The sequence below is a fragment of the Ranitomeya imitator genome, chromosome 7 (assembly GCF_032444005.1).
Source record: "Ranitomeya imitator isolate aRanImi1 chromosome 7, aRanImi1.pri, whole genome shotgun sequence".
Classification (NCBI taxonomy): domain Eukaryota; kingdom Metazoa; phylum Chordata; class Amphibia; order Anura; family Dendrobatidae; genus Ranitomeya; species Ranitomeya imitator.
The window spans coordinates 142665727-142692356 of NC_091288.1; the positions used below are offsets into that span (position 1 = coordinate 142665727).

The following is a 26630-nucleotide window of genomic DNA, read 5'->3' on the forward strand; positions in this document are numbered from 1 at the left end:
TGAGGTATCAGCGTACTCAGGACAAATTGGACAACAACTTTCGTGGTTCAGTTTCTCCTTTTACCATTGGGAAAATACAAAAATTGTTGCTGAAAAATCATTTTTGTGACTAAAAAGTTAAATGTTCATTTTTTCCTTCCATGTTGCTTCTGCTGCTGTGAAGCACCTGAAGGGTTAATAAACTTCTGGAATGTGGTTTTGTGCACCTTGAGGGGTGCAGTTTTTAGAATGGTGTCATTTTTGGGTATTTTCAGCCATATAGACCCCTCAAACTGACTTCAAATGTGAGGTGGTCCCTAAAAAAAATGGTTTTGTAAATTTCGTTGTAAAAATGAGAAATCCCTGGTCAAATTTTAACCCTTATAACTTCCTAGCAAAAAAAAATTTTGTTTCCAAAATTGTGCTGATGTAAAGTAGACGTGTGGGAAATGTTATTTATTAACTATTTTGTGTCACATACCTCTCTGGTTTAACAGAATAAAAATTCAAAATGTGAAAATTGCGAAATTTTCAAAATTTTCGCCAAATTTCCGTTTTTATCACAAATAAACACAGAATTTATTGACCTAAATTTACCACTAACATGAAGCCCAATATGTCACGAAAAAACAATCTCAGAACCGCTAGGATCCATTGAAGCGTTCCTGAGTTATTACCTCATAAAGGGACACTGGTCAGAATTGCAAAAAACGGCAAGGTCTTTAAGGTCAAAATAGGCTGGGTCATGAAGGGGTTAATTCATGCATAAAGGGAACCTGTCAGCAGGATTGTGCTCAGTAACCTACAGACAGTGTCAAGTTGGTGCCGTTATACTGATTACAATGATACCTTGGATGATGAAAACCATCTTGTGGTTGTTTAATCTTTAATTTTCAGTTTATGAGATTCTCGTGCTTTGGGTCAGGCCCGGGGTGGGGGGGTCTTCATGTGGTGCAATGCTTACATACTCATCTGTATGGCTTATGACTGGTCACTGATCCCTCGCTGACCTGCCCTTAATTTTACATAATGAATTATATATATATATATATATATATATATATATATATATATATATATATATATATATATATACTGAAGGTGATTTTATTTTTCAATAAATTATATATAATATTCATTATGTAAAATGGGGCATGAGGGATCCGTGACCTATCAGAAGCCATACTGGTGAATATCTAATCAGAGAATCACATTAAGACCCCCCACTCCCCCAACAGACCTGCCCCAGAGCCCGAGAATCTCATTAACTTAGATTTCATCAACAAAGGTAACATTTTAATCCGTATAACGGTGCCAACCTGACAGTGTCTGTAGGCTACTCGGCACACAATCCTGTTGACAGGTTTCCTTTAAATCCACAGATATGTTGTTACTATATGAATTATTTTATATTAAATAGATGCATACTCCAGCACTTTGAGAGCTGCCAATATATCTTTCAATAACATTTTTTGTACTGAGGCACCTGGCAGTGAATCTCTTACCTTCTGGTGCCCCTGGCAAGACATTTGATTTGTCAGGTCTGGTTTGGTGCACAGATGACCTTGCACCAGCCCTTGTTAATCAAAAGGTGCACCAGGGATACCGAAATGTAAGATTTGCGGGCCTCTCGTTTGTCAGGGCCACGGACCTGGAATCTGGACCAGAGTCACATAAATTGATCTGCTCATCTCTAGTAATGAATTGTGTTTAGGACCGATGCAGAAGGGTATCAGCGACCATACACAGCTACATTTTCACCAGTAAGGGGTAATGCTATTTACATAATTTTTAGTACTGTGAAAAAGCGGCACTGAGGAATAAGGCCCCTTAATCCCCGATTAAACTTTTTTATGGTGGTGATTAACAGATTTTAAAGGGGGGAAAAAAAATTCACTTAAAAATAAAGCAGTAGCGCTATAAAATGTTTGCTTAGACATCAGCTCAAAGACAGGAGAAAAATTAAAATCCTGCTAAAATCTGTTAATGAAAACTATCAAAATAAGCAAAATGCTTTCTTCTACATCATGCAATACTTTAAAAATACTATACATACCTCATATTCATCAAATGTTTGGCGATGATGGAAATATGCATGAGAAAATATCCTATAGATTCTACGGCATACGGATCCTAGTTTAGCCACAGAAGATTCCTTTATGCTAACCCTGTAAAAATATATCTATTATTAATATAAAGAATTGGTACATTCAGATAGAAATTGAATATCAATATCCTCTGATGATCTGCTGCAGCGGTAACATGTCTATAGTCTGCAGTTAATCACTGACCTCAGTGGCTCTGCCAACACAGACTGCACGAGCCACTAAGCCCAGTGCATAGCTGAAGGTAATGAGTGTTGTGAATATGAGGTCACCACTTTAGCCAATCAATAAGGACCACTGGACCTGGGGAGGGTGAGTTTTCAGTGTGTTACCTTTTAAGTCTTGTAATTTTTAAAGCTCATGGAGTAAAATAGATGAAAAATAAATGTAAACCTTGAAATTGAACCTGACAAGGTCACCCATGCCCCCAAACTACCAGCATTTGTACCGGTATATTTCTGTATAAATTCCCTGCCTTACAGTCCCATTATAGTGTGTGGCATATTAAAAGCAGACTTTAGAAATACTTTTTCTAAACATCTGTTAATGTGTCAATCACCTTTAGACTAGTCAGCCCACTAAGTATGTTATCACACCCCTACCAGCATCATCTCCTACTGTCGTTAAATCTCGCACATGCACGCCACTTTCTTTCCCTTGTGTCATTGCACCTCTGATGTCCGTGTGATGTGTTCACTTTCTGAATTCAGAAGCACACGGCGCATGTCTGGAATTATAGAAGACGTCTGGTGTCAACTGAGGAGCCCAAGATCAGGCTTCTTCGTTGCTTTTTGAAGAGCGCAGGAGAAGATGCCAGCTCTTGCAAATCATGTTCTCACCCCCACAGGGGTGTGATAACATACTGAGTGGGCAGACTAGTCTGGGGCAACAAACGCCCCATCGAATAGTCAAAAGGTGATTAAAAACGGACTTTACAAATACTTTTTCTAACATCTGTAACTGTTTCAAACACTATAAAAGGACTGTTAGGCAAGGAATTAATACAACTTCTGGTGATTTTGGGGCACGAGGGTCCTGTCAGGTTCCCTTTAAATAAAGGCTAGAAGGAAACAGATTTTATGTCCTGGGTTTCTTGAGGTTTTAATCTCTGGAGAATAAATAGTCATGCTTTTCTCTGGTCGGAAGGGAAAGGTCTTTTTTTTTTCTCTCTCTAACCTTTCTTCTGTTAAGTTCCGCTGTGGTCATTACCTATTTGGAACACCAGAGGAATCGATCCAAAGATTGAAACCACTGAATGTAATGAGATTGCTTTTGACATGCTACCTGATCCACATTCAGCACATATGACGGTATGATGATATCCGATCGACATTCAGCACATATGACGGTATGATCATATCCGATCCACATTCAGCACATATGACGGTATGATCATAGGCTATCCACATTCAGCAATATGACGGTATGATCATATGCGATCCACATTCAGCACATATGACGGTATGATCATATGCGATCCACATTCAGGACATATGACGGTATGATCATATCCGATCCACATTCAGCACATATGACGGTATGATGATATCCGATCGACATTCAGCACATATGATGGTATGATCATAGGCTATCCACATTCAGCACATATGACGGTATGATCATATGCGATCCACATTCAGCACATATGACGGTATGATCATATGCGATCCACATTCAGCACATATGACGGTATGATCATATCCGATCCACATTCAGCACATATGACGGTATGATCATAGGCTATCCACATTCAGCACATATGACGGTATGATCATATGCGATCCACATTCAGCACATATGACGGTATGATCATATGCGATCCACATTCAGCACATATGACGGTATGATCATAGGCTATCCACATTCAGCACATATGACGGTATGATCATATGCGATCCACATTCAGCACATATGACGGTATGATCATATCCGATCCACATTCAGCACATATGACGGTATGATCATAGGCTATCCACATTCAGCACATATGACGGTATGATCATATCCGATCCACATTCAGCACATATGACGGTATGATCATAGGCTATCCACATTCAGCACATATGACGGTATGATCATATGCGATCCACATTCAGCACATATGACGGTATGATCATATGCGATCCACATTCAGCACATATGACGGTATGATCATAGGCTATCCACATTCAGCACATATGACGGTATGATCATATGCGATCCACATTCAGCACATATGACGGTATGATGATATCCGATCGACATTCAGCACATATGACGGTATGATCATATCCGATCCACATTCAGCACATATGACGGTATGATCATAGGCTATCCACATTCAGCACATATGACGGTATGATCATATGCGATCCACATTCAGCACATATGACGGTATGATCATATGCGATCCACATTCAGCACATATGACGGTATGATCATATGCGATCCACATTCAGCACATATGACGGTATGATCATATGCGATCCACATTCAGCACATATGACGGTATGATCATATGCGATCCACATTCAGGACATATGACGGTATGATCATATGCGATCCACATTCAGCACATATGACGGTATGATCATATGCGATCCACATTCAGCACATATGACGGTATGATCATATGCGATCCACATTCAGCACATATGACGGTATGATCATATCCGATCCACATTCAGCACATATGACGGTATGATCATATGCGATCCACATTCAGCACATATGACGGTATGATCATATGCGATCCACATTCAGGACATATGACGGTATGATCATATGCGATCCACATTCAGCACATATGACGGTATGATCATATGCGATCCACATTCAGGACATATGACGGTATGATCATAGGCTATCCACATTCAGCACATATGACGGTATGATCATATGCGATCCACATTCAGCACATATGACGGTATGATCATATGCGATCCACATTCAGCACATATGACGGTATGATCATATGCGATCCACATTCAGCACATATGACGGTATGATCATATGCGATCCACATTCAGCACATATGACGGTATGATCATATGCGATCCACATTCAGCACATATGACGGTATGATCATATGCGATCCACATTCAGCACATATGACGGTATGATCATATGAGATCCACATTCAGCACATATGACGGTATGATCATATGCGATCCACATTCAGCACATATGACGGTATGATCATATGCGATCCACATTCAGCACATATGACGGTATGATCATATGCGATCCACATTCAGCACATATGACGGTATGATCATATGCGATCCACATTCAGCACATATGACGGTATGATCATATCCGATCCACATTCAGCACATATGACTGTATGATCATATGCGATCCACATTCAGCACATATGACGGTATGATCATATGCGATCCACATTCAGCACATATGACGGTATGATCATATGCGATCCACATTCAGCACATATGACGGTATGATCATCTGCGATCCACATTCAGCACATATGACGGTATGATCATATGTATGACATCGCTGACTGTACGAGCTCTGCTAGGTATGTCTTAGTCTCACTGACACGCCACAGCGCTTCAGAGAAAAATGCGCATTATAAGTCCATCACCAGTTTCTCCTTACAGTTGAAACAAGAAGTTTACATACACTATATAAAAAGACCCATCCTAACGTTTTTCTCAATATCTCACATGAAATCAGAATAAACCGTTCCCGTTTTAGGATCACATCAGAGGAGAGAGAAATTGAATGGGAAATAGGACTTTTTTTTTTGCGGTTGCAGTTATTCTGATAATAACGGCGATGGCACCACTGGGGTCGGAAAAAACTGACCCGAATCATGTTCTCTGGGGTCTCGGCTACCCCAGAGAAATTCCGACTCTGGGGGATGCTATACACTTATTTTTCAACGTCGTGAAAAAGTGGCGCTGAGGCATAAGTACTCTTAACTGCTGCTGGTAAAAGGGGTATTGGCGGTCACTAAGAGGTTAAAACATTCGCTCCCTCATTATTCTGGCAAATAATAATTATGGTAATCCTAGTCAACCTAAAACAGGAAAGGTTTATTCTGATTTGATGTCAGATATTGAGAAAGACATGCAGATGTGTCTTTTTATATAGTGTATGTAAACTTCTGGTTTCAACTGTAGTGTTTCTTATGTCAATATTGTTCTTTATTTTAACTTTTTTTTTTACTTTGTGCACAGTTGCCACCTGCTACCCTTGTAATCAGTGACAGAAGGCGTTTTCTGATGGGAATAGTAGTATGTCATCAGTCGACACCCATGACCTGCAGAAATAGGGATTTTTGTGTACTCACCGTAAAATCCTTTTCTCCGAGCCATTCATTGGGGGACACAGACCGTGGGTGTATGCTGCTGCCAATAGGAGGCTGACACTAAGTGATACAAAAAAAGTTAGCTCCTCCCCTGCAGTATAAACCCTCCTGCTGGCTCTCAGCTAACCAGTTCGGTGCAAAAGCAGTAGGAGATCAATAACAATATATGAGCGTATAGCATGTCATATTATATATGAGAGTATAGCATGTCAGATTATAAAAAACAATCATAAGCTAATAACAGGGTGGGAGCTGTGTCCCCCAATGAATGGCTCGGAGAAAAGGATTTTACGGTGAGTACACAAAAATCCCTATTTCTCCTTCGCCTCATTGGGGGACACAGACCGTGGGACGTCCCAAAGCAGTCCCTGGGTGGGGACAACAACAGATCAGGCCCTGTGTAACCGCTACTTACAAGTGCGCCACCGCGGCCTCCAGAGTCCGCCTGCCCAGACTCACATCTGTGGAAGTGTGGGAATTATAGTGCTTCAAGAATGCATGCGGACTGGACGAATCCGCAAGCTTGCAGGCGTGCCTTGCTGACGCCTGGTGCCTAGAACCCTTGATAGACAGGGAGATAGGCTGACATCTAGCACGGAAGGACTCCTGGATGGTGAAAAGAATTCACCATGTTATCATGGTCGATGAAACGGCTAAACCCTTCCTGAAAATGTCAGGAAGCCTTCCTCTACCATCAGGAAGCCCAAATAAAACGTCCAACCTTCAGAAGGACGCCGTCCTCAAGACGTACCTACTCAGAGCACTCACTTCGTCCAGAATATGGGGGATCTTATTCCATTTTGTGGACTGGAGCCAAAAGAGATGAGGGAAGAACTATGCCCTCATAACAGTGATAATACAGTACCACCTTGGTAACAAGGGATGGAGATGGCCTGAGGACAACCTTGCCTCGAAGGAAATAAGGGAAAAAAGTCAGAAAGAGCAGAGAAGCTAGCTCCGAAGACTCGTCAGAGTGAGAATATCGCAGAGGAGAACGGGACGACTTTCCCTGATAGTAAAGTCTGCCCGGATGAAAAAGGAGCCTACTGTAAGGCTCCTAGGAATAATAAGGTCCCAATGATCTAACGGTATGCGATAGGGAAGAACTACGTGTGAAAACTCCCTGTGAGAAAGTCCCTACTTGCGGTTGTGCTGCGATAAGGCGAGAAGATACTAGCTCCGCAAACAAAAAAACGGACGTGGTCAGTGCGGATCTCTGAGGATCACTGGGGCCCCTTTCTGCTTCTGAAAGGCTTTCGGAAGCAGTGGAAGGGGAGTTATGGAAACTGGTACCACGGCAGAACCAGAGCATGGAGAGCGATGGCTCTTGGATCTCGAGGCCGAACCACGAACTCGAGTACATTGGCCTTCAGTCTGGATGTCATCCCACCTACAACTGGAGAGCTCGAGTAAGGACAGATCTGATGGAAGACTTCGGGGTGAAGTTCCCACTGACTTGAGGCGGAACCCTGACGGCTGAATTTGTTTGCCGTTCAGAGTTCTACTTCTGGGATATATACTGCCGAGATCACCGATTAATAGACTTCGGCCCATCAGAGAAAGTGAGGTACCTCGGTGATGGCGCCTGACCGTGGGTACCTGCTAGATGACTGACATAAGGCACCGCCGTGGCATTATCCAATTGAATTCGAATAGGGAGACCCGCCAGAAGGCAGTGGACCTGCTTTAAGACTACCGTTCGGATCTCCAGAACAATGATGGGGAGAAGAAGACTGGCATTGGAAGTTACTAATAACCATTGAACTGGGAGAAAGGCCCTGGATGAAGAAGGAGCTCAGAGACTATTGTCTGAAAGTCTGCTTGACTTGCTGAAAACGAGCGGAGCGAAGGAAACCGCTTCCATTGTCGTCACCATTTTTGCTCAGAACTCTCTTAGCAAATCGAATGAAATGAGGGGGTGAGTAATCAAGTCCTCAGAACTCTCCTTGCGCGAGCTCCCCGTTGAAGGGCCATGACCTTGTCTCGAGGAAGAATTACCATCCTTCTAGAAGTGTGCAGGATCATCCTCAAAAAGGATATCTGCTGGGCTGGAAATGAGGAGAACTTGTCTAAGTGTAGCTGCCAGCCCAGGAGAGAAGGTATCGCAAGAGATATAGACGACTCAGCGTAGTCCTGGAAGGGCGGCTAGACAGACCAAACAGGGCAGGACGAGCACACCTCTAGAGTGCAAGAGAAACATGACATCCGCCATGACCCGAGCGAACACTCTGGGTGCGGAAGCAAGGCCGAAGGACAAGGTTGTGACTTGAAAATGCTGTTGACGAATGGAAAGGCGAAGGAATTTTTGCAGAGGGCAAGCAACCCGAATGTCGATGGATGCCGGAAACTGCACCTTTTTCTGTTGAAGTAATGGCTGAGCGTAGGGACTCCATCCAAAGAAGGAGGACCATGTCAAAGGTTGTTAGAAGTTTGAGGTCCAGGGTCGATCTTACTTTTCGTTCCCCTGTTTGGAACCAAGATCCCTTAGATCTAGACTGTGTTGGACAATCCTTATACAATCCTTTGTCAGTCTCCCGCTCAAAAGATTTGATTGGCCAGTTGTTGCTGGTGTGAATCAAGGTAGTTAAGGTCTCCAGCCAGGAGACCATTGCTCTAGCAATCCATGCGGCCGCTAGGGAGGATAGAGCGCTGGACCCGAAGCCGCAAGACGGAACGAACCAGATTTGCTATCTGACAGTCCGTGGTATTTTTAATTGATGACCCATCAGGTAGGGATACTGGTAGGTATACCACAGGAGATTCTACCCGGTTAAACTGCCCCATGGCAGAATGTGCGGCTGCATCCAGCAGGTCATAGTCTCTTGCCATCTCCTCTTTTCACGGTGCAGAGATAAAAATTAGGAACCCTCGATCCATCAACCTCTTAACAGGGAAGTGGAGAGGAATTGTCCGCCCTCTTGCATCATCCACTAATAGTGGTGATGCAGAGGGGGGAGCTCGTACGCCAAAAAGGGTGCCTCTATATGTCCACAGAGTTCAGGTCTCCAGGTGAACAGGACAGGTTGTCTGGCGTTAGGCCTGGATGCAGAAGAGGAAACATGGAGACGACACTCCGTGTGCTCGTCTGTTGATGGTGTGGGGAGATCGGTGCCCTTTAAAGGACCCGTCGCCCTTAAAAAACAGGCCAGGCATGGCATCCCACGTAGAGGCTTCTGTCCAGTGAATCGCTTATCCGAATTGAATGGCAAATGCTCTCGAGGGAGTTTAGTCTCTGAAGCTCTGGCAAGCTCAGGCAATATCCAATCCATATTCAGAGCCTTGTTGTCATCAAATCATTGGTGAGGGAGCAGGAAACGAAAAACTTCCGTTTTCTAGATGCCTGTATGTTTCTAGACGCCTGCACGTTTCTAGAATACTTGCGGCCCCTGCTAGCCGATGGCTCCCATGTAGGATAGGGACCATGTATATTGGTCCTGCGAGCACTCCAAACACAGAGGGTACACAGAGGGATTCAATCTCTTGGTCCGAGAACCATGGATTGGTCAGTGAAGAAGTCCACTGAGGGGAACTAGAGGATAAAGCTGGGGTCGGCAGCGGAGGGCTCCTCGGACTGATCAAGCGCCTTTAAGACCAGGGAATACTGGTCATGCACCTTTAAGACCACGAAATACTGGTCATACGCCTTTAAGAACAGAGAATACTGGTCATGCGCCTTTAAAACCAGAGAATACTGGTCATGCACCTTTAAGACCAGAGAATACTGGTCATGCGCCTTTAAGACTAGAGAATACTGGTCATGCGCCTTTAAGACCAGAGAATACTGGTCATGCGCCTTTAAGACCAGAGAATACTGGTCATGCGCCTTTAAGACCAGAGAATACTGGTCATGCACCTTTAAGACCAGGGAATACTGGTCATGCACCTTTAAGACCAGGGAATACTGGTCATGCACCTTTAAGACCAGGGAATACTGGTCATGCACCTTTAAGACCAGGGAATACTGGTCATGCACCTTTAAGACCAGGGAATACTGGTCATGCACCTTTAAGACCAGGGAATACTGGTCATGCACCTTTAAGACCAGGGAATACTGGTCATGCACCTTTAAGACCAGGGAATACTGGTCATGCACCTTTAAGACCAGGGAATACTGGTCATGCACCTTTAAGACCAGGGAATACTGGTCATGCACCTTTAAGACCAGAGAATACTGGTCATGCACCTTTAAGACCAGAGAATACTGGTCATGCGCCTTTAAGACCAGAGAATACTGGTCATGCGCCTTTAAGACCAGGGAATACTGGTCATGCGCCTTTAAGACCAGGGAATACTGGTCATGCACCTTTAAGACCAGGGAATACTGGTCATGCACCTTTAAGACCAGAGAATACTGGTCATGCGCCTTTAAGACCAGAGAATACTGGTCATGCACCTTTAAGACCAGGGAATACTGGTCATGCACCTTTAAGACCAGGGAATACTGGTCATGCACCTTTAAGACCAGGGAATACTGGTCATGCACCTTTAAGACCAGGGAATACTGGTCATGCACCTTTAAGACCAGGGAATACTGGTCATGCACCTTTAAGACCAGGGAATACTGGTCATGCACCTTTAAGACCAGGGAATACTGGTCATGCACCTTTAAGACCAGAGAATACTGGTCATGCACCTTTAAGACCAGAGAATACTGGTCATGCACCTTTAAGACCAGAGAATACTGGTCATGCACCTTTAAGACCAGAGAATACTGGTCATGCGCCTTTAAGACCAGGGAATACTGGTCATGCACCTTTAAGACCAGGGAATACTGGTCATGCACCTTTAAGACCAGGGAATACTGGTCATGCACCTTTAAGACCAGAGAATACTGGTCATGCACCTTTAAGACCAGAGAATACTGGTCATGCGCCTTTAAGACCATAGAATACTGGACATGCGCCTTTAAGACCAGAGAATACTGGACATGCACCTTTAAGACCAGAGAATACTGGTCATGCACCTTTAAGACCAGAGAATACTGGACATGCACCTTTAAGACCATAGAATACTGGACATGCACCTTTAAGACCAGAGAATACTGGTCATGCACCTTTAAGACCAGGGAATACTGGTCATGCGCCTTTAAGACCCCACATGCCTTTAAGACCAGGGAATACTGGTCATGCGCCTTTAAGACCCCACATGCCTTTAAGACCAGGGAATACTGGTCATGTGCTTTTAAGACCAGGAAATACTGGTCATGTGCCTTTAAGACCAGGTACTTCCTTACCCGGGTACTGATGTAGAGTCGATGTGCCCCTTTAATGCAAAAATACTGTCACCCCAGTGTGAGCTGGCCGGGTGGACCAAGATGGCCACTGGGAGCTGCAGAGTTGATAAAATCTCGCAGAGAGCGAGAAGCGCCAATTTGGGGGGCGGAGCCACAGACACGATGTTGAATAGGCCTAAGCCGGGGCCTAAATTTCTGTAGCCGGCGGAAGTCACCAGTGGGTCGTTCCAGGCAAGACTTCCAGGATGCGGCCTACAAATCGGCCGGGGACTAAATTTTTGCAGCCATCCAGAGTGTTACCTCAGAGGTGGGCCACAGGGAAGTGGCTGAGGCTGCCTCTCAGCATGTGGATATCCCTCTGAAGATGGATCCACTCACCATTGATGCGCGTCCCGGCATGGAGCCGCCGCGCATGTGGGTTTCAGCGCTGTTCTGTGCAGCGTGGACGGTGCAGGGATAAGCCTCAATCCATCATCTGTTTGTTAGGGAGGTGGAGAGGACCCGTCCGCCTCCTTGTGCCATCCGCTTTCACAGTGGTGGGACAGTGGGGGCTGCTCGGACGCCATAGAGAGGGGCCTCTGTACAGCCACGGAGTTCAGTCCGGGTGGACAGGGCCAGTTGTCCGGCATTAGGCCTGGCTCCAGGAGAGGATACATGGAGGCGACACTCCATGTGGTCGCCTGCTGCTGGTGTGGGGAGATCGGGACCATGAAAGGAACCGTCGCCCCCTGAAGTGAGCTCAGGCATGGCTTCCCACGTCGCAGGAGAGGGTACGGGGAGGTATACTCGCCGTGCTCGCCTGTTGATGGTTCGGGCGAGATCGGAACCTTGAAAGGAACCGTCGCCCCCTTCACTCCGTTAATTAAAAAATAAAAATTTACAGAAAAGTAAACAATAAAATAAAAACGTTGGGGTCTGAAACAGACCCATGTGCCTCCTACAGACACTAAGCAAGAACTGGTTAGCTGAGAGCCAGCAGGGGGGTGTATACTGCAGGGGAGGAGCTGAGAGCCAGCAGGAGGGTGTATACTGCAGGGGAGGAGCCGAGAGCCAGCAGGAGGGTGTATACTGCAGGGGAGGAGCTGAGAGCCAGCAGGAGGGTGTATACTGCAGGGGAGGAGCCGAGAGCCAGCAGGAGGGTTTATACTGCAGGGGAGGAGCCGAGAGCCAGCAGGAGGGTGTATACTGCAGGGGAGGAGCCGAGAGCCAGCAGGGGGGTGTATACTGCAGGGGAGGAGCTGAGAGCCAGCAGGAGGGTGTATACTGCAGGGGAGGAGCTGAGAGCCAGCAGGAGGGTGTATACTGCAGGGGAGGAGCTGAGAGCCAGCAGGAGGGTGTATACTGCAGGGGAGGAGCTGAGAGCCGGCAGGAGGGTGTATACTGCAGGGGAGAAGATGAGAGCCAGCAGGAGGGTGTATACTGCAGGGGAGGAGCTGAGAGCCGGCAGGAGGGTGTATACTGCAGGGGAGGAGCTGAGAGCCGGCAGGAGGGTGTATACTGCAGGGGAGGAGCTGAGAGCCAGCAGGAGGGTGTATACTGCAGGGGAGGAGCTGAGAGCCGGCAGGAGGGTGTATACTGCAGGGGAGGAGCTGAGAGCCGGCAGGAGGGTGTATACTGCAGGGGAGAAGATGAGAGCCAGCAGGAGGGTGTATACTGCAGGGGAGGAGCTGAGAGCCGGCAGGAGGGTGTATACTGCAGGGGAGGAGCTGAGAGCCGGCAGGAGGGTGTATACTGCAGGGGAGGAGCTGAGAGCCAGCAGGAGGGTGTATACTGCAGGGGAGGAGCTGAGAGCCGGCAGGAGGGTGTATACTGCAGGGGAGGAGCTGAGAGCCGGCAGGAGGGTGTATACTGCAGGGGAGGAGCTGAGAGCCGGCAGGAGGGTGTATACTGCAGGGGAGGAGCTGAGAGCCGGCAGGAGGGTGTATACTGCAGGGGAGGAGCTGAGAGCCGGCAGGAGGGTGTATACTGCAGGGGAGGAGCTGAGAGCCAGCAGGAGGGTGTATACTGCAGGGGAGGAGCTGAGAGCCAGCAGGAGGGTGTATACTGCAGGGGAGGAGCTGAGAGCCAGCAGGAGGGTGTATACTGCAGGGGAGGAGCTGAGAGCCGGCAGGAGGGTGTATACTGCAGGGGAGGAGCTGAGAGCCGGCAGGAGGGTGTATACTGCAGGGGAGGAGCTGAGAGCCAGCAGGAGGGTGTATACTGCAGGGGAGGAGCTGAGAGCCGGCAGGAGGGTGTATACTGCAGGGGAGGAGCTGAGAGCCGGCAGGAGGGTGTATACTGCAGGGCAGGAGCTGAGAGCCGGCAGGAGGGTGTATACTGCAGGGGAGGAGCTGAGAGCCGGCAGGAGGGTGTATACTGCAGGGGAGGAGCTGAGAGCCAGCAGGAGGGTGTATACTGCAGGGGAGGAGCTGAGAGCCGGCAGGAGGGTGTATACTGCAGGGGAGGAGCTGAGAGCCGGCAGGAGGGTGTATACTGCAGGGCAGGAGCTATCTTTCTTTGTATCACTTAGTGTCAGCCTCCTATTGGCAGCAGCAGCATACACCCACGGTCTGTGTCCCCCAATGAGGCGAAGGAGAAAGCATTTTACTGTGGGTCACAATCACATCTGCGGGGTCACGCTGACATCTGACATCGTGACCCCGCAGCGCTATGACAGACGTAACAATCTTGCCAGGCGGTAACTTAACCGCCCATCAGAGCCCACTGTGACAGTGTTTCTTGCACCGTCTCACAGATGACAGCGTGGGAAACACCTGATATGAAGTCAGTGAAGACACAGGCAAAAACTCAGCAAATCCACAAACATTTTTATGCCTGCGTTTTTGCTGTGTATTTGACTGACTCAACTGAAGTCAGAAACATGGCAAAAACGCACAAAGAACTGACATGCTGCGGATTTAAAAAACGCACAAATACGGAAAGGAAAATTATTGATCATGTGCACAGCACTTCAGGATTCTCATTGACTTTGCTGGCATAAAGATTCCCTCGCGTTTTTGGGCCAATTCTGGGGAAAATACGCACAGTATGCACACAGCCTTAAATGCAGGACAGGAAGTCAAATACATTTTTTTCTCATTGCAATATGATCTCAAAGTTCTCAGTAACAGAGCATTGGAACATAACACTGCAATCTTATATGGCCAGTATGGGAGTTCCCTGTGGTCTGTGCATATGAAAGGCATTACTCAATACCAAGAACACCTACAGTTTATAAAAGGTTGGCAAAAAGCACATTGATCATTCTATGAATCTGGTATAACTTGATCATGAGCGATCTCGCAGTTATGAGCAGGTGAAGCTTGATCTGGGGAAAGCAAGGAATGAACTTAAATCATGATAAACTGCAACTCCGTATCAAACATTTCAAAGGAAGATTTAAATAAAACTTGTACCAATAAAACCATTAGATTACAGAAATTAAAAAGGGACAAGTTTTTAGGAGATAAATCAGACTTGGCCTTGGATCAAGTATTCACATAAAAGTCGCAATAAAAAAAAAAAAATCAAATTTAGAGACAACACAAGAGGACGGAGAGGATTCGAATGGCATTCACAAGCACTTAGTCAGGCTGACGTGCACACTGCCATGTACTTACAACAGAAGGTGGTGACATTTTATGTAAATGTAAAGTAATAGCTTTTCAATGGATCATTTATTTAACAGCATGAATGATTATAATGACTGGAATCTATATTAGTTGGACAAGGTCTTAATTATATTTATTTACTTATGGAATAAACATAAAATTGATTGTATAATATCTGGAGAAAGATTGGATATCATGATCTGTATTATAGCAGTATTTCTGTGCATGCAAATTAGAAATGATAAAATGTACAAAACTTACCTGCTAGGAAAATATTTATTGCTATTCAAAAGACATGCAGCGCCATCCAGAGTGTGCCTTGTGTAATCTATAGCAGGACACTAAAGAAAACAAGAGGAAACATCATTTGTAAGAAGAAAAGGGTGCTTCGTTACGTACAAAAAAACCTAATACACATTTATATTCATATATACTTACATTCATGAGAAAAACTAAGTGACCCTCTGAATTCTATGACTTTATGTATCACGACATGAAAAAAACATGCAGGGGCCGATTCATCAAAAGTTTTTTTTACATCAGAAAACGGTTGAAAAATTACTTTAAGAGGTGCAACATTTTTGGGCAAACAAGTTGAGCAAACATTTAGTGACTTTTGAGGTTTTTACATCGTTTGAAGCAGATCCATCAAAATGAGTAGAGCTGGAAGAAGCCGGGGTGGGGCAAGGAGTGGCAGAGTGACATTCAGTGCAAGCATTTCTTATATCCAAAATGCTATTCCAGTCACTGAGTGGAGAAGCATTTCTGGCGAGGAACTTGCTACTGAGAAGATGCACCGGTTTCATGAAATAGTGTGCACCTCATAATGAATTCAGAAAATCATACTCCGTTAAAGGGAACCTGTCACCCCCAAAATCGACGATGAGCTAAGCCCACCAGCATCAGGGGCTTATCTACAGCATTCTGTAATGCTGTAGATAAGCCCCCAATGTATCCTGAAAGGTGAGAAAAAGAGGTTAGATTATACTCACCCGGGGCGGTCCCGCTGCAGTCCGGTCCGATGGGAGTCGCGGTCCGGGGACGATGACGTCCTTTTCTTGTCTTCACGCTGTGGCTCTGGTGCATGCGTACTTTGTCTGGGCAGAGCAAAGTACTGCAGTGCGCAGGGCCTCTCTGACCTTTCTTGGCACCTGTGCACTGCAGTACTTTGCTCTGCCCTCAACAGGGCAGACAAAGTACGCCTGCGCCAGAGCCTAGAGACAAGAAGAGGACGTCATCGTAAGAAGATGGCAGGCCCCGGACCGGACCGCGACACCTATCGGACCCGGACCGCAGTGGGACCGCCCCTGGGTGAGTATAATCTAAACTCTTTTTCTTATCTTTCAGGATACATCGGGGGCTTATCTACAGCATTACAGAATGCTGTAGATAAGCTCCTGATGCTGCTGGGCTTGGCTCGTCGATAGATACCATAGCATAGGCAGCATCATAGCACCACATCAAAGCGGGGCTTCTGACCTTGGACGTACTATCTCGTCTGAGGTCAAAAAGGGGTTAATGACCAGTAAAAGGCTGTGCAGACAGCTGCAGGCTGCAGCCACCCCAGAACGCCTGACAATGCCTGTAGTTCACATTCATACCAATTCCTGGGCAACAGCTTTAATCTGACACCACTGAAACAAAAAAGAGCTCACCTCCTTTGGGGTCTTGTGAGCGGCGCAAAGAAATATCCATTGTTCTGTGGCAGTCATCTGAGTGCATGTTTCAGGATGACATTCAGCCTATAAAAAAAAGAAAAGTTTTGCAAAATATTCAAATAGATTGTTTTAACATTATTTTGATGTACACTGTGTATACACATTGCGCAAAACACTCAACTGCATAACTTGTTGGAGAGGTAAGAGCATACTTGAAAGAAATACTGAAGGAATCCAGCACTTAATATACAAATGTAGATAAAGTATTAAACATTACTGAAATGTTAAGATCTAAAAAAAATACAAGACATCCTGGAAAATGTAGTGATTAAGACAGGTATGACCAGGCATATTCTAACAGACTACAGAATGAGACAAATATCATATTCTGAATAAGGATATAAAGCAAAGTACCGTAGATATTAAAATCTGGGGTAATTGCTTGTTTAAGGACAAGAAACAATCTAAGGAGAATACATCAGTCCAGAGTTAATTGTATTACTAGCTATATTTAGGATTTTTACAGCTTAGTTAATATTCCCTTTATTAAAAATATTTACCACCGCTATACACAGTCTGGCATCTAGCGGAGATTTTGAAACCCGAACGTTTCTTCATTGCCAAGTGAGATGTTACTATAGGCAACACCTAGTTTATAGATGACAACTAAAGAAAATGAACAGGCCCATGGTTGAATACTTTGTTGTTTTTTTTTTTTTTGTTTTAAATATTGTAGGCCCACACGTGGTTCATGCAAATATGTTTTTGGTAAATAGGCACGTGGTAGTAAGAGTCTCTGAGGTCTATAGTGGGCATAAGACATCCTAGAAATAAAGAGTTACTGTCGACTTAATGGTTTCCATTTTGAAACATTTGGGCACCAGAAATTGATTCAGATTTTTTATATTTGTAATCGTTCTGAAAGACTGGCCTGTTTTTTGTTTCCTTAGAAAGAGGGTACTGTAGAACCCTTTTCCTGAGTACAAAATTCTCATTTTAACCCTTCTCCTATAGTGCCCAATATCCATGGATTTGGGGAAATCCTTTTCCAAGCAGGAAGAATGTTTCAGACTTCCACTTACCTGGGTTCTAACGTCATTATCTTCGTGGCTTTTTAGGGAACCCAGATAAACTGTCCCCTTGAGAGGTCTTCTCACTTTGCCTTGGAACAATCCCTTGTATGTTCCTTCTTGATGCATGAAAAGGTACCGTATTTTAAATTTTGAGGTGCTGGTTTGAGGAAATCCTTTTTTTTTTTTTTTTTTTTTTTTTTAATCTGAGGCTTTAGCCAGAATCTCATCCAAGGATGACCCGAAGAGATACTCACTCTCAAAGGGAATGCTGCAGGTCCTAGACTTAGAATGGAAGTCCCCAGTTAATTCTTCAGCCAAAAGAGCCCTTCTGGCTGAATTCAAGAAGGCATATGTGCATGCTGTCAATTGAACTGCATCAGTAGAAGCATCTGCAAAGAAATCCGCTGCCTTTGCTATGTTTGGAAGGCTGGCTAATAAATTTTGAGGACGACAATGATGAGAAGGCATCTGAATAGTTACCACCTAGTTCTCCATCTTCTATTTTTTTCCTCTTAACTAGAGTTTACCCTTGTATTTCTTGATGAACTGCTGGCTTTCATTCCCGTTGAAAGATTTTTAAAATTTCAACCCTGATCAGGATTCTCATTTTCCACACCTTGCATAGCCATTTTTAGTGTAAATGCCTGCTAATCTGCACTTGCATATTGCAAGTTCCTTGTGCTTTGACTTAAACTGAGATTTTCTGGGTCTGTCTGATAAAATATATATGATAAAAACACAGGCATTTAGGATAATTTACGCAGGAATCAAATCTGACTCACCCCACCTGAAGCAGGACTACAGAGGTCAGAGGTGCCGCTTCAGATCCTCCATCTAGAATCCCTTTTGCAGCATGGTCCTGTTGTAGGGGGAGGTTTTTATCACCTTAAAATGTCCTTTCCGGTTTTGCCCAGATCAAGTCAGGGGTGGGCTGGGGATGTATCCTGCCCCACCCCCCTCAGGATTGTGCTACTCCTGTCCGGGGACACAATGACCCACACCAAGCCATGCCCCCCTGAAGTGACGCCAGGCGCCCAACTTGATCTTGGGGGCGTACCATGCCATTCTAGGCTGTGACACTGGTAATGAAGTCATCAGCTGTTCTGGCTCCCAGGGATGCACCGCACCATACTAGCCGTGCCTCCAGAAGTGATGCTAGATGCTCTGCTCTGTTCAGGGCAAGCACCACGCCATGTCAGGCTGTGCTCTCAGAAAGGAGGTGATGCGATAAGCCAGAATGGAGGGATACACTTGGCCTCGCCCTTGAAAAATATTCCAGAAATTCCAGTTGAAATGAAAAATAGAATTGGACTTACCGGTACTTTGGTTTCTAGGATCCTTCCATGACAGCATAGGTTGTCTCCTTTCCCTAATGGGGGACAGGAACCACAAAGAGGTTAAAAGCCCCTCCCACCTCCTACTCGCCAGGGACTTACAACTGACACCATAGCACTGGTTTAGGCTCCCAGGAATTATCCAAGGAACATAAGGAGGGAACTAGTGCGGTTGTGGAAGATTCCTAGAAACCGAATTACTGGTAAGTCTAATTCTATTTTCTCTAGTCACTTTCCACGACAGCATAGGAGGAATACCAACCAATTCCGCAATGGGGGGGTGGAGGAGGAATAACAGCCTGGAGTACTTTCCAGCCAAAGACTAGATCCCTATTGGACAATAAGTCCAATCAAAAGTGCTTGGTGAAGGTATGAAGCGAAGACCATGTTGCGGCCCTGTAGATTTGCTCTGTGGATGCACCTGCTCTTTCTGCCCAGGAGACCGAGGTAGATCTCGTAGAGTGGGCCTTGACCCCGATCAGGGGTGTCATGTCCTGAGCCACATATGTTTCAGATATGGCCTTCTTGATCCAATTCGAGATGGTACTTTTTGCCACCTTCTTTCCTTTATTTCGACCTGACGGATTAACAAACAAATCTTGGTCAACTTTCCAGGAACTGGTTTGTTCAAGGTAGTGTAAAATATGCCGAACGTTGAGAGTATGGAATTCCTCCACTTTTGAATTTGCTGGATTCTGGCAAAAGGAAGGGAGGATAATGTCCTGAGACCAGTGGAAATCAGACATAACTTTAGGAAGAAAGAACAGATCAGGACGGAGAACTAAAGAGAGTCATCTCTAATTATTAAATAAGGTTCTCTTATTGATAAAGCTTGTAATTTTCCTACACACCTTGCTGTGGTTATAGCGACAAGGAAGGCAACTTTCTATGAAAGGAGTTGAGGAGTACAGGAAGACAGGGGTTCGAATGGTGGGAGTGTGAGCCCCTTGAGGACTAGATTTAAGTCCCACAAAGGAACATGTGTCTGTTTTCTGGGATGCGATCCGAGAGCAGATACCATAAATCTCTTAATCCAATAGTGGTTGCCAAATTCTGGTCGAAAACGGAGCTCAGAGCGGAGACCTGAACCTTCAGAGTACTGGGTCCAAGGCCTAACTCTAGCCCCTGCTGTAGGAAGTCCAATATTTGTGAAATGTTTGGGTTGAATGGATCAGGCAGATTAAGGAGGCACAAGGATGAAAACTTCTGTCACACCTTATTATAGATAGCATTAGTAACTGGCTTCCTGGATCTCTGTAAAGTAGCAATTACTGTATCCAAAAGTCCTCTAGCACTTAACACCTGGGCCTCAGTAACCAGGCAGCTAGATTCAACAATTGAGGATTTGGATGATGAAGGGGCCCTTGTGAAAGAAGGTCGGCCTCCACCGGCAAAAGGACTGGTCCATCTATCTGTAGCTCGATGATGAGGTTGAACCAGCTTCTCCTCGGCCACACTGGAGCCACTAGGATGGTTGGAATCTGATCCTCCAGGATCTTCCAAAGAGTTTTTGCCAGCAATGGAATTGGTAGGAATGTGTAGGCCAACTGAAAACTCCATCATTGAGCAAAGGTATCCACTCCCCTGGAGTCGTCCCTGGGATTCATTGAAAAAAAGGCTTTGACCTGCAGCAAGCAAATCGATTTCTGGTAGGCCACATCTGTCTGCCAGCATCTTAAAGACCCTCCTGTTCAGGATGTCCTGGCGACTCAGGAAATCTGCCTGAAGGTTGTAAGATCTCTTTAAATGGACGGATGTCAGGAAGAGGAGGTGTTTTTCAGCCCAACAGAATATTCAGCCTGAAATGCCTTTTAGGCTGTTGAACCTTGTGCTACCCTGGGGTTTGAGGTGAGCAACTGTAGTCATGTTGTCTGAATAGACTGACGTGATAGATTGCTTTCTGCCAGAAGAGCTTCCTCCACTGCTTTCTGAAGTTGGAGGACCTGGCGCTTATTTTCTGATCCCAGTGTCCCTGGAAAGGAGTAAGATAATATGGCCCCCCAGCCCCGTTTGCTGGCATCGGATGTTATCGTAACCAGAGGGGATTGTAACCAGCTTACGCCTTTGCGGAGATTTCTGGGGTTCGGCCACCATGCCAGGGAGGCTCTTACACGTCCTGGAGTGTGCACTCTTCTGTTCAGAGAGCTGGGTTTCCCAGTCCAGTTCTCGAGGATGTGAGCTTGAAGAATTCTGGAGCGGGCCTGCGCCCAGGACACCGATTGAATACAGGCCGTCATGGAGCCTAGGATTGACATGGCTTCCCGAAGGGTAGGGGACCTCTGTTTTCTTAAGTTTGCGATCTTTGCCATTATAGTTAGGTGATGATCCTCCAGGAGAAAAGACGTCTGTTTGACAGAGTCTAAAAGGACTCCCAGAAACTTCCTTGTTTTGGAAGGCTGAAGCTGAAACCTTCAGATTTGGAAGCCACCCCAGAGATCGCAGGATATCGAGAGTCCTCGACACATGATCCCTGAGAGTCTAAGCGGAGGAAGTTACGACTAGCAGATCGTCCAGGTAAGGTACGATACATGATACCGCCTCTGCCATTATCCTGGAGAAGACTCTTGGCGCCGAAGAAATGCTGAAAGGGAGCACGTTGAACTGGTAGTGCCTCACCTTCTGACTCTGCTGTACCGCAAACGTGAGATACTTTCTTTGCAGAGGATGAATTGGTACATGGAAGTAAGCATCTTTCAGGTCGATTGTTGCCATGAAGAAGCGCGGGACTATCACGGGAATGGCCAATTTCACGGATTCCATTTTTAATCTGCGAAAGAGAACGTGACGATTGAGGTCTTTTAGATTTATTATGATGCATGCCTCCCCTGAAGGTTTCTTCACCAGGAAAAAGTGGGAGTAGTGGCCTGTTTCCCACTCCTCCGGTGGTACTGGGGAGATTGCATTTGATCTTAAGAGATCCTGGAGGCCTGCCATCAGTATTGTCTGGTCTCCCTGAGAAAGTAGGGAGGTGACTCTCAGACCCCGAGGTGGGGAGGACTCGAACTCTATAAGGAGGCCCTCAATGATGACATTGAGGGCCCATTGGCAATAGGTAATGGCCCGCCAATGGTGGAAGAAATTTGCAAGCCTCCCCCCTAACGTGTCAGAGTCATTGTTTATCCTGCTGATGCTGCTGTTGGGGAACAAGGATGTTCTTCCCCTTTCCCTTAGTATAACTCCATCTCTCAGTTCTTCCCTTTCCCTTTGTCTGGGGGGTCTGAGACAGAGGCACGAAAAACACACTTCTTGGGCGTTTTTTGCTCAGGAAGGGCCTTTTTTTTTTTTTTTTTCTATCTGTGGCTTTCTCCAAAATTTCGTCAAGCGCAGGCCCAAAGACGTAATCGCCTTTAAAGGGGATTGAGCATAACTTGACTTTTGAGGTGATATCTCCACTCCATATCTTGAGCCAGAGGGCTCTTTTGGCAGAGTTACATTGAACTAGGGATCTGGCACCAATCCTAATTGACTCCACAGAGGCATCAGCTAGAAAGGCAGTGACCTTCTGGAGAATTAGTTGAAAGTCCAGTAACTCCCCCTCTTGAAGTACCCTGGGATATATGCTTTTCCAACTCATCCATCCATCGGAAGAGGGTTCTAGCCACACAGGTGGAAGCTATATTGGATTTTAACCCAGAGGTGGATGTTTCCCACAATTTCTTCAGCAAGCTTTCTATTGTTCTATCCATTGGATCTTTCAGCTGCGAAGAATCCTCAAGAAGGAGTGCGGTTTTCTTTGCTACTCTTGCCACTTGTATGTCCACCTTAAGAACATCCCATGTAGGGGAGCCACCCTCTAAGGGAAACCTATGCTTCAATTTTGAGGGGGTGGTAAGGCGTTTCTCTGGAAGCTCCCACTCCTGAGATAATCAGATCCAGGATGTTTTTATATACCGGAAAGCCAATCTGTCTTCCCATCTTTAATCCCCCATTTAGTCCTGTACGGACTGACTCCTCCTCCAACCCCATAGTACTATGTACAGCACTCACCAGCTCTTCTATAAAAGGTATTTTCTCGCCTCCAAAGTTTTAGAGGATGTAGATTCTTCCCATCTTTCTGAAGATGAGGTATAAGAGTGCTCGGACTCAGAGTCGGAGTCCTCTATTTGAATTTTCTTTTTTTTTTTTGAAGGACATGGTCCTGGCAATGGAGGTGGGGGAGGGTTAAAGGCAGCTAAAGAGGACTGAACCTCCTGCTTGACCAGGGAATGGATTTCCTCAAGGAGAGATGGTTGTTCTGCTCTGACCACTTTATCTGTGCACATTTGGCAAAGCTTCTTCTCCCATAGTGAGGGAAGCTTCATATTGCAGATAGCACATTTGGGAGTCTTTGGCAGGGGCTTTATGGGCAGATTTGTCTCCCTGCAAGAGGCTAGCTCCTCACAATTGCAGGGACAATCTCTGAAAAATAGATGTAAACGCTAGGTAGATGGAGGAACAAGAAATATGTGCTCTATTTTTAGTTCACATGCTGCGGTGCAGCATCACTCCACGCTGAGACACGGCAGTGTTAGCACCAGCAACGGTGCCACCAACGATTGTAAGTCTCCTGACCAGCCCTGGTCCTCCTCCTGCTCTGTAATATAACTAATGCATTGTTAGATTTGGGTCTAAGGGGTATCGTTTCTCCTTATGGAGAGTGACATACCATCTCTGGCTTGTCAAGGTAAGGAGGCTTATTCGCCGTGCAATGCTCCTCTAGATTTGAACATTTATTCCCTTTTTTTTGGATTTTTACAGGGCGGTTGCCTTATATCATACTGACTGGCCTAAAATACAATGTAATGCATCTCCTTGGGGACATATCACCACGTGTTCCCTGCATAGTGGTAACTATTTTTTTCCACATTCATCCTTTGTAGTTACATTTACTGACTTGCATTATTGATTTCAGTCATATTCTAATACCAGGAGTTTTCCTTTCATCTGTCATTTTATCTTGAAACTTACTATCTGATTTTCTCTATTGTAAACATAACAGATTGCCGCAGAACTACTTTAAAACCTCAATTCAAACACACTATACCGTTCTCTCCCCTTTCTCTTCTCCCTATCTTATTTTAACTCTAGTTGCATGAGAACATCATCCTGAGGCTTTTACGTATGACCATTGTAATAATGAGTTCAGACATAATTTCTAGCTAATTTTGTACATATTGTTTATAATGTATATAGATATTTTGCAATACCTCACTGTATGTATCTCTATTTTTTTCAGCGACTGTGTAATCAAGGCCACTAAACTGGCCGAAACGTTTTGCTTGTCACTACAATCACTTGTTACAAATACATTTTTACTATTAACCCCTTCACCCCAAAGCCTGTTTTCACCTAAGTGACAGGGCCAATTTTTACAATTCTGACCACTGTCACTTTATGAGGTCATAACTCTGAAACGCTTCAACGGATCCTGGTGATTCTGACACTGTTTTCTCGTGACATATTGTACTTCATGATAGTGGTAAAACTTCTTCGATATGACTTGCATTTATTTGTGAAAAAAACAAAAATTTGTCGGAAATTATGAAAATTTAGCAATTTTCAAACTCTTAGTTTTTATGCCCTTAAATTAGAGAGTTATATCACATAATATAGTTAATAAACAACATTTCCCACATGTCTGCTTTACATCAGCACAATTTTGGAAACATAACTTTTTTTTGTTAGGACGTTATAAGGGTTAAAAGTTGACCAGCGATTTCTCATTTTTGCAACAAAATTTGCAAAACCATTTTTTTACGGACCACCTCACACTTGAAGTGACTGAGGGGTCTATATGACAGAAAATGCCCAAAAGTGACACCATTCTAAAAACTGCACCCCTCAAGGTACTCAAAACCACATTCAAAAAGTTTATTAACCCTTCAGGTGCTTCACAGGAATTTTTTGAATGTTTAAAAAAATTGAACATTTAACTTTTTTTTCACAAAATTTTTACTTCAGGTCCAATTTGTTTCATTTTACCAAGGGTAACAGGAGAAATTGGACCACAAAATTCGTTGTACAATTTGTCCTGAGTACGCCGATACCCCATATGTGGGGGTAAACCACTGTTTGGGCACATGGCAGAGCTCAGAAGAGAAGGAGCGCCATTTGACTTTTCAATGCAAGATTTGCTGGAATTGAGATCGGAGCCCATGTCACGATTGGAGAGCCCCTGATGTGCCTAAACAGTGGAAACCCCCACAAGTGACACCATTTTGGAAAGTAGACCTCCTAAGGAACTAATCTAGATGTGTGGTGAGCACTTTGAACCTCCAAGTGCTTCACAGAAGTTTATAATGTAGAGCCGTAAAAAAAAATTTTTTATTAATTTTCACAAAAAATGATCTTTTTGCCCCAAATGTTTTATTTTCCCAAGGGTAAAAGGATAAATTGGACCCCAAAAGTTGTTGTGCAATTTGTCCTGAGTACGTCGATACTTCATATATGGGGATAAACCACTGTTTGAGCGCATGGCAGAGCTCGGAAGGGAAGGAGTGCCATTTGACTTTTCAATGCAAAATTGGCTGGAATTGAGATCGGATGCCATGTCGCATTTGGAGAGCCCCTGACGTGCCTTAACAGTGGAAACCCCCCACAAGTGACCCCATTTTGGAAAGAAGACCCCCTAAGGAACTTATCTAGATGTGTGGTGAGCACTTTTAACCCCCAATTGTTTCACTAAAGTTTAGAATGTAGCATTGTGAAAATTAAAAAATCATTATTTCTTTCCACAAAATGATGTTTTAGCCCGCAATTTTTTTTTCCCAAGGGTAACAGGAGAAATTGGACCACAAATGTTATTGTCCAATTTGTCCTGAGTACGCTGATACCCCACATGTGGGGGGGAACCACCGTTTGAGTGCATGGCAGAGCTCGGAAGGGAAGGAGCACCGTTTGAAATGCAGACTTAGATGGAATGGACTGCAGGTGTCATGTTGCATTTGCAGAGCCCCTGATGTACCTAAACAGTAGAAACCCACCACAAGTGACCCCATATTGGAAACTAGACCCCCCAAGAAACTTATCTAGATGTGTTGTGAGAGCTTTGAACCAACAAGTGTTTCACTACAGTTTATAACGCAGAGCCGTGAAAATAAAAAATATTTTTTTTTCCACGAAAATGATATTTTATCCCCTATGTTTTTGTTTTCCCAAGGGTAACAGGACAAATTGGACCCCAAAAGTTGTTGTCCAACTTGTCCTGAGATCGCTGATACCCCATATGTTGGGGGGAACCACTGTTTGGGTGCACGGCAGAGCTCGGAAGGGAAGGAGCGCCATTTGAAATGCAGACTTAGATGGATTGGTCTGCAGGCGTCATGTTGCATTTGCAGAGCCCCTGATGTACCTAAACAGTAGAA

At 45.0% G+C, this 26630-nt stretch overlaps 1 protein-coding gene across 1 annotated transcript in view; it reads right to left on the reverse strand.

The window, feature by feature from the left end:
• MOB4 (MOB family member 4, phocein) overlaps positions 1-26630 on the reverse strand; it is a 184005-nt gene that overhangs the window by 30380 nt on the left and 126995 nt on the right. Inside the window, exons 5-7 of the mRNA XM_069733869.1 lie at positions 16878-16964; positions 15484-15563; positions 2036-2147 (exon numbers count right to left, since the gene is read on the reverse strand). Of these exons, the coding sequence (XP_069589970.1) occupies positions 2036-2147; positions 15484-15563; positions 16878-16964 (279 nt within the window). The remainder of the gene's footprint in view (positions 1-2035; positions 2148-15483; positions 15564-16877; positions 16965-26630) is intronic.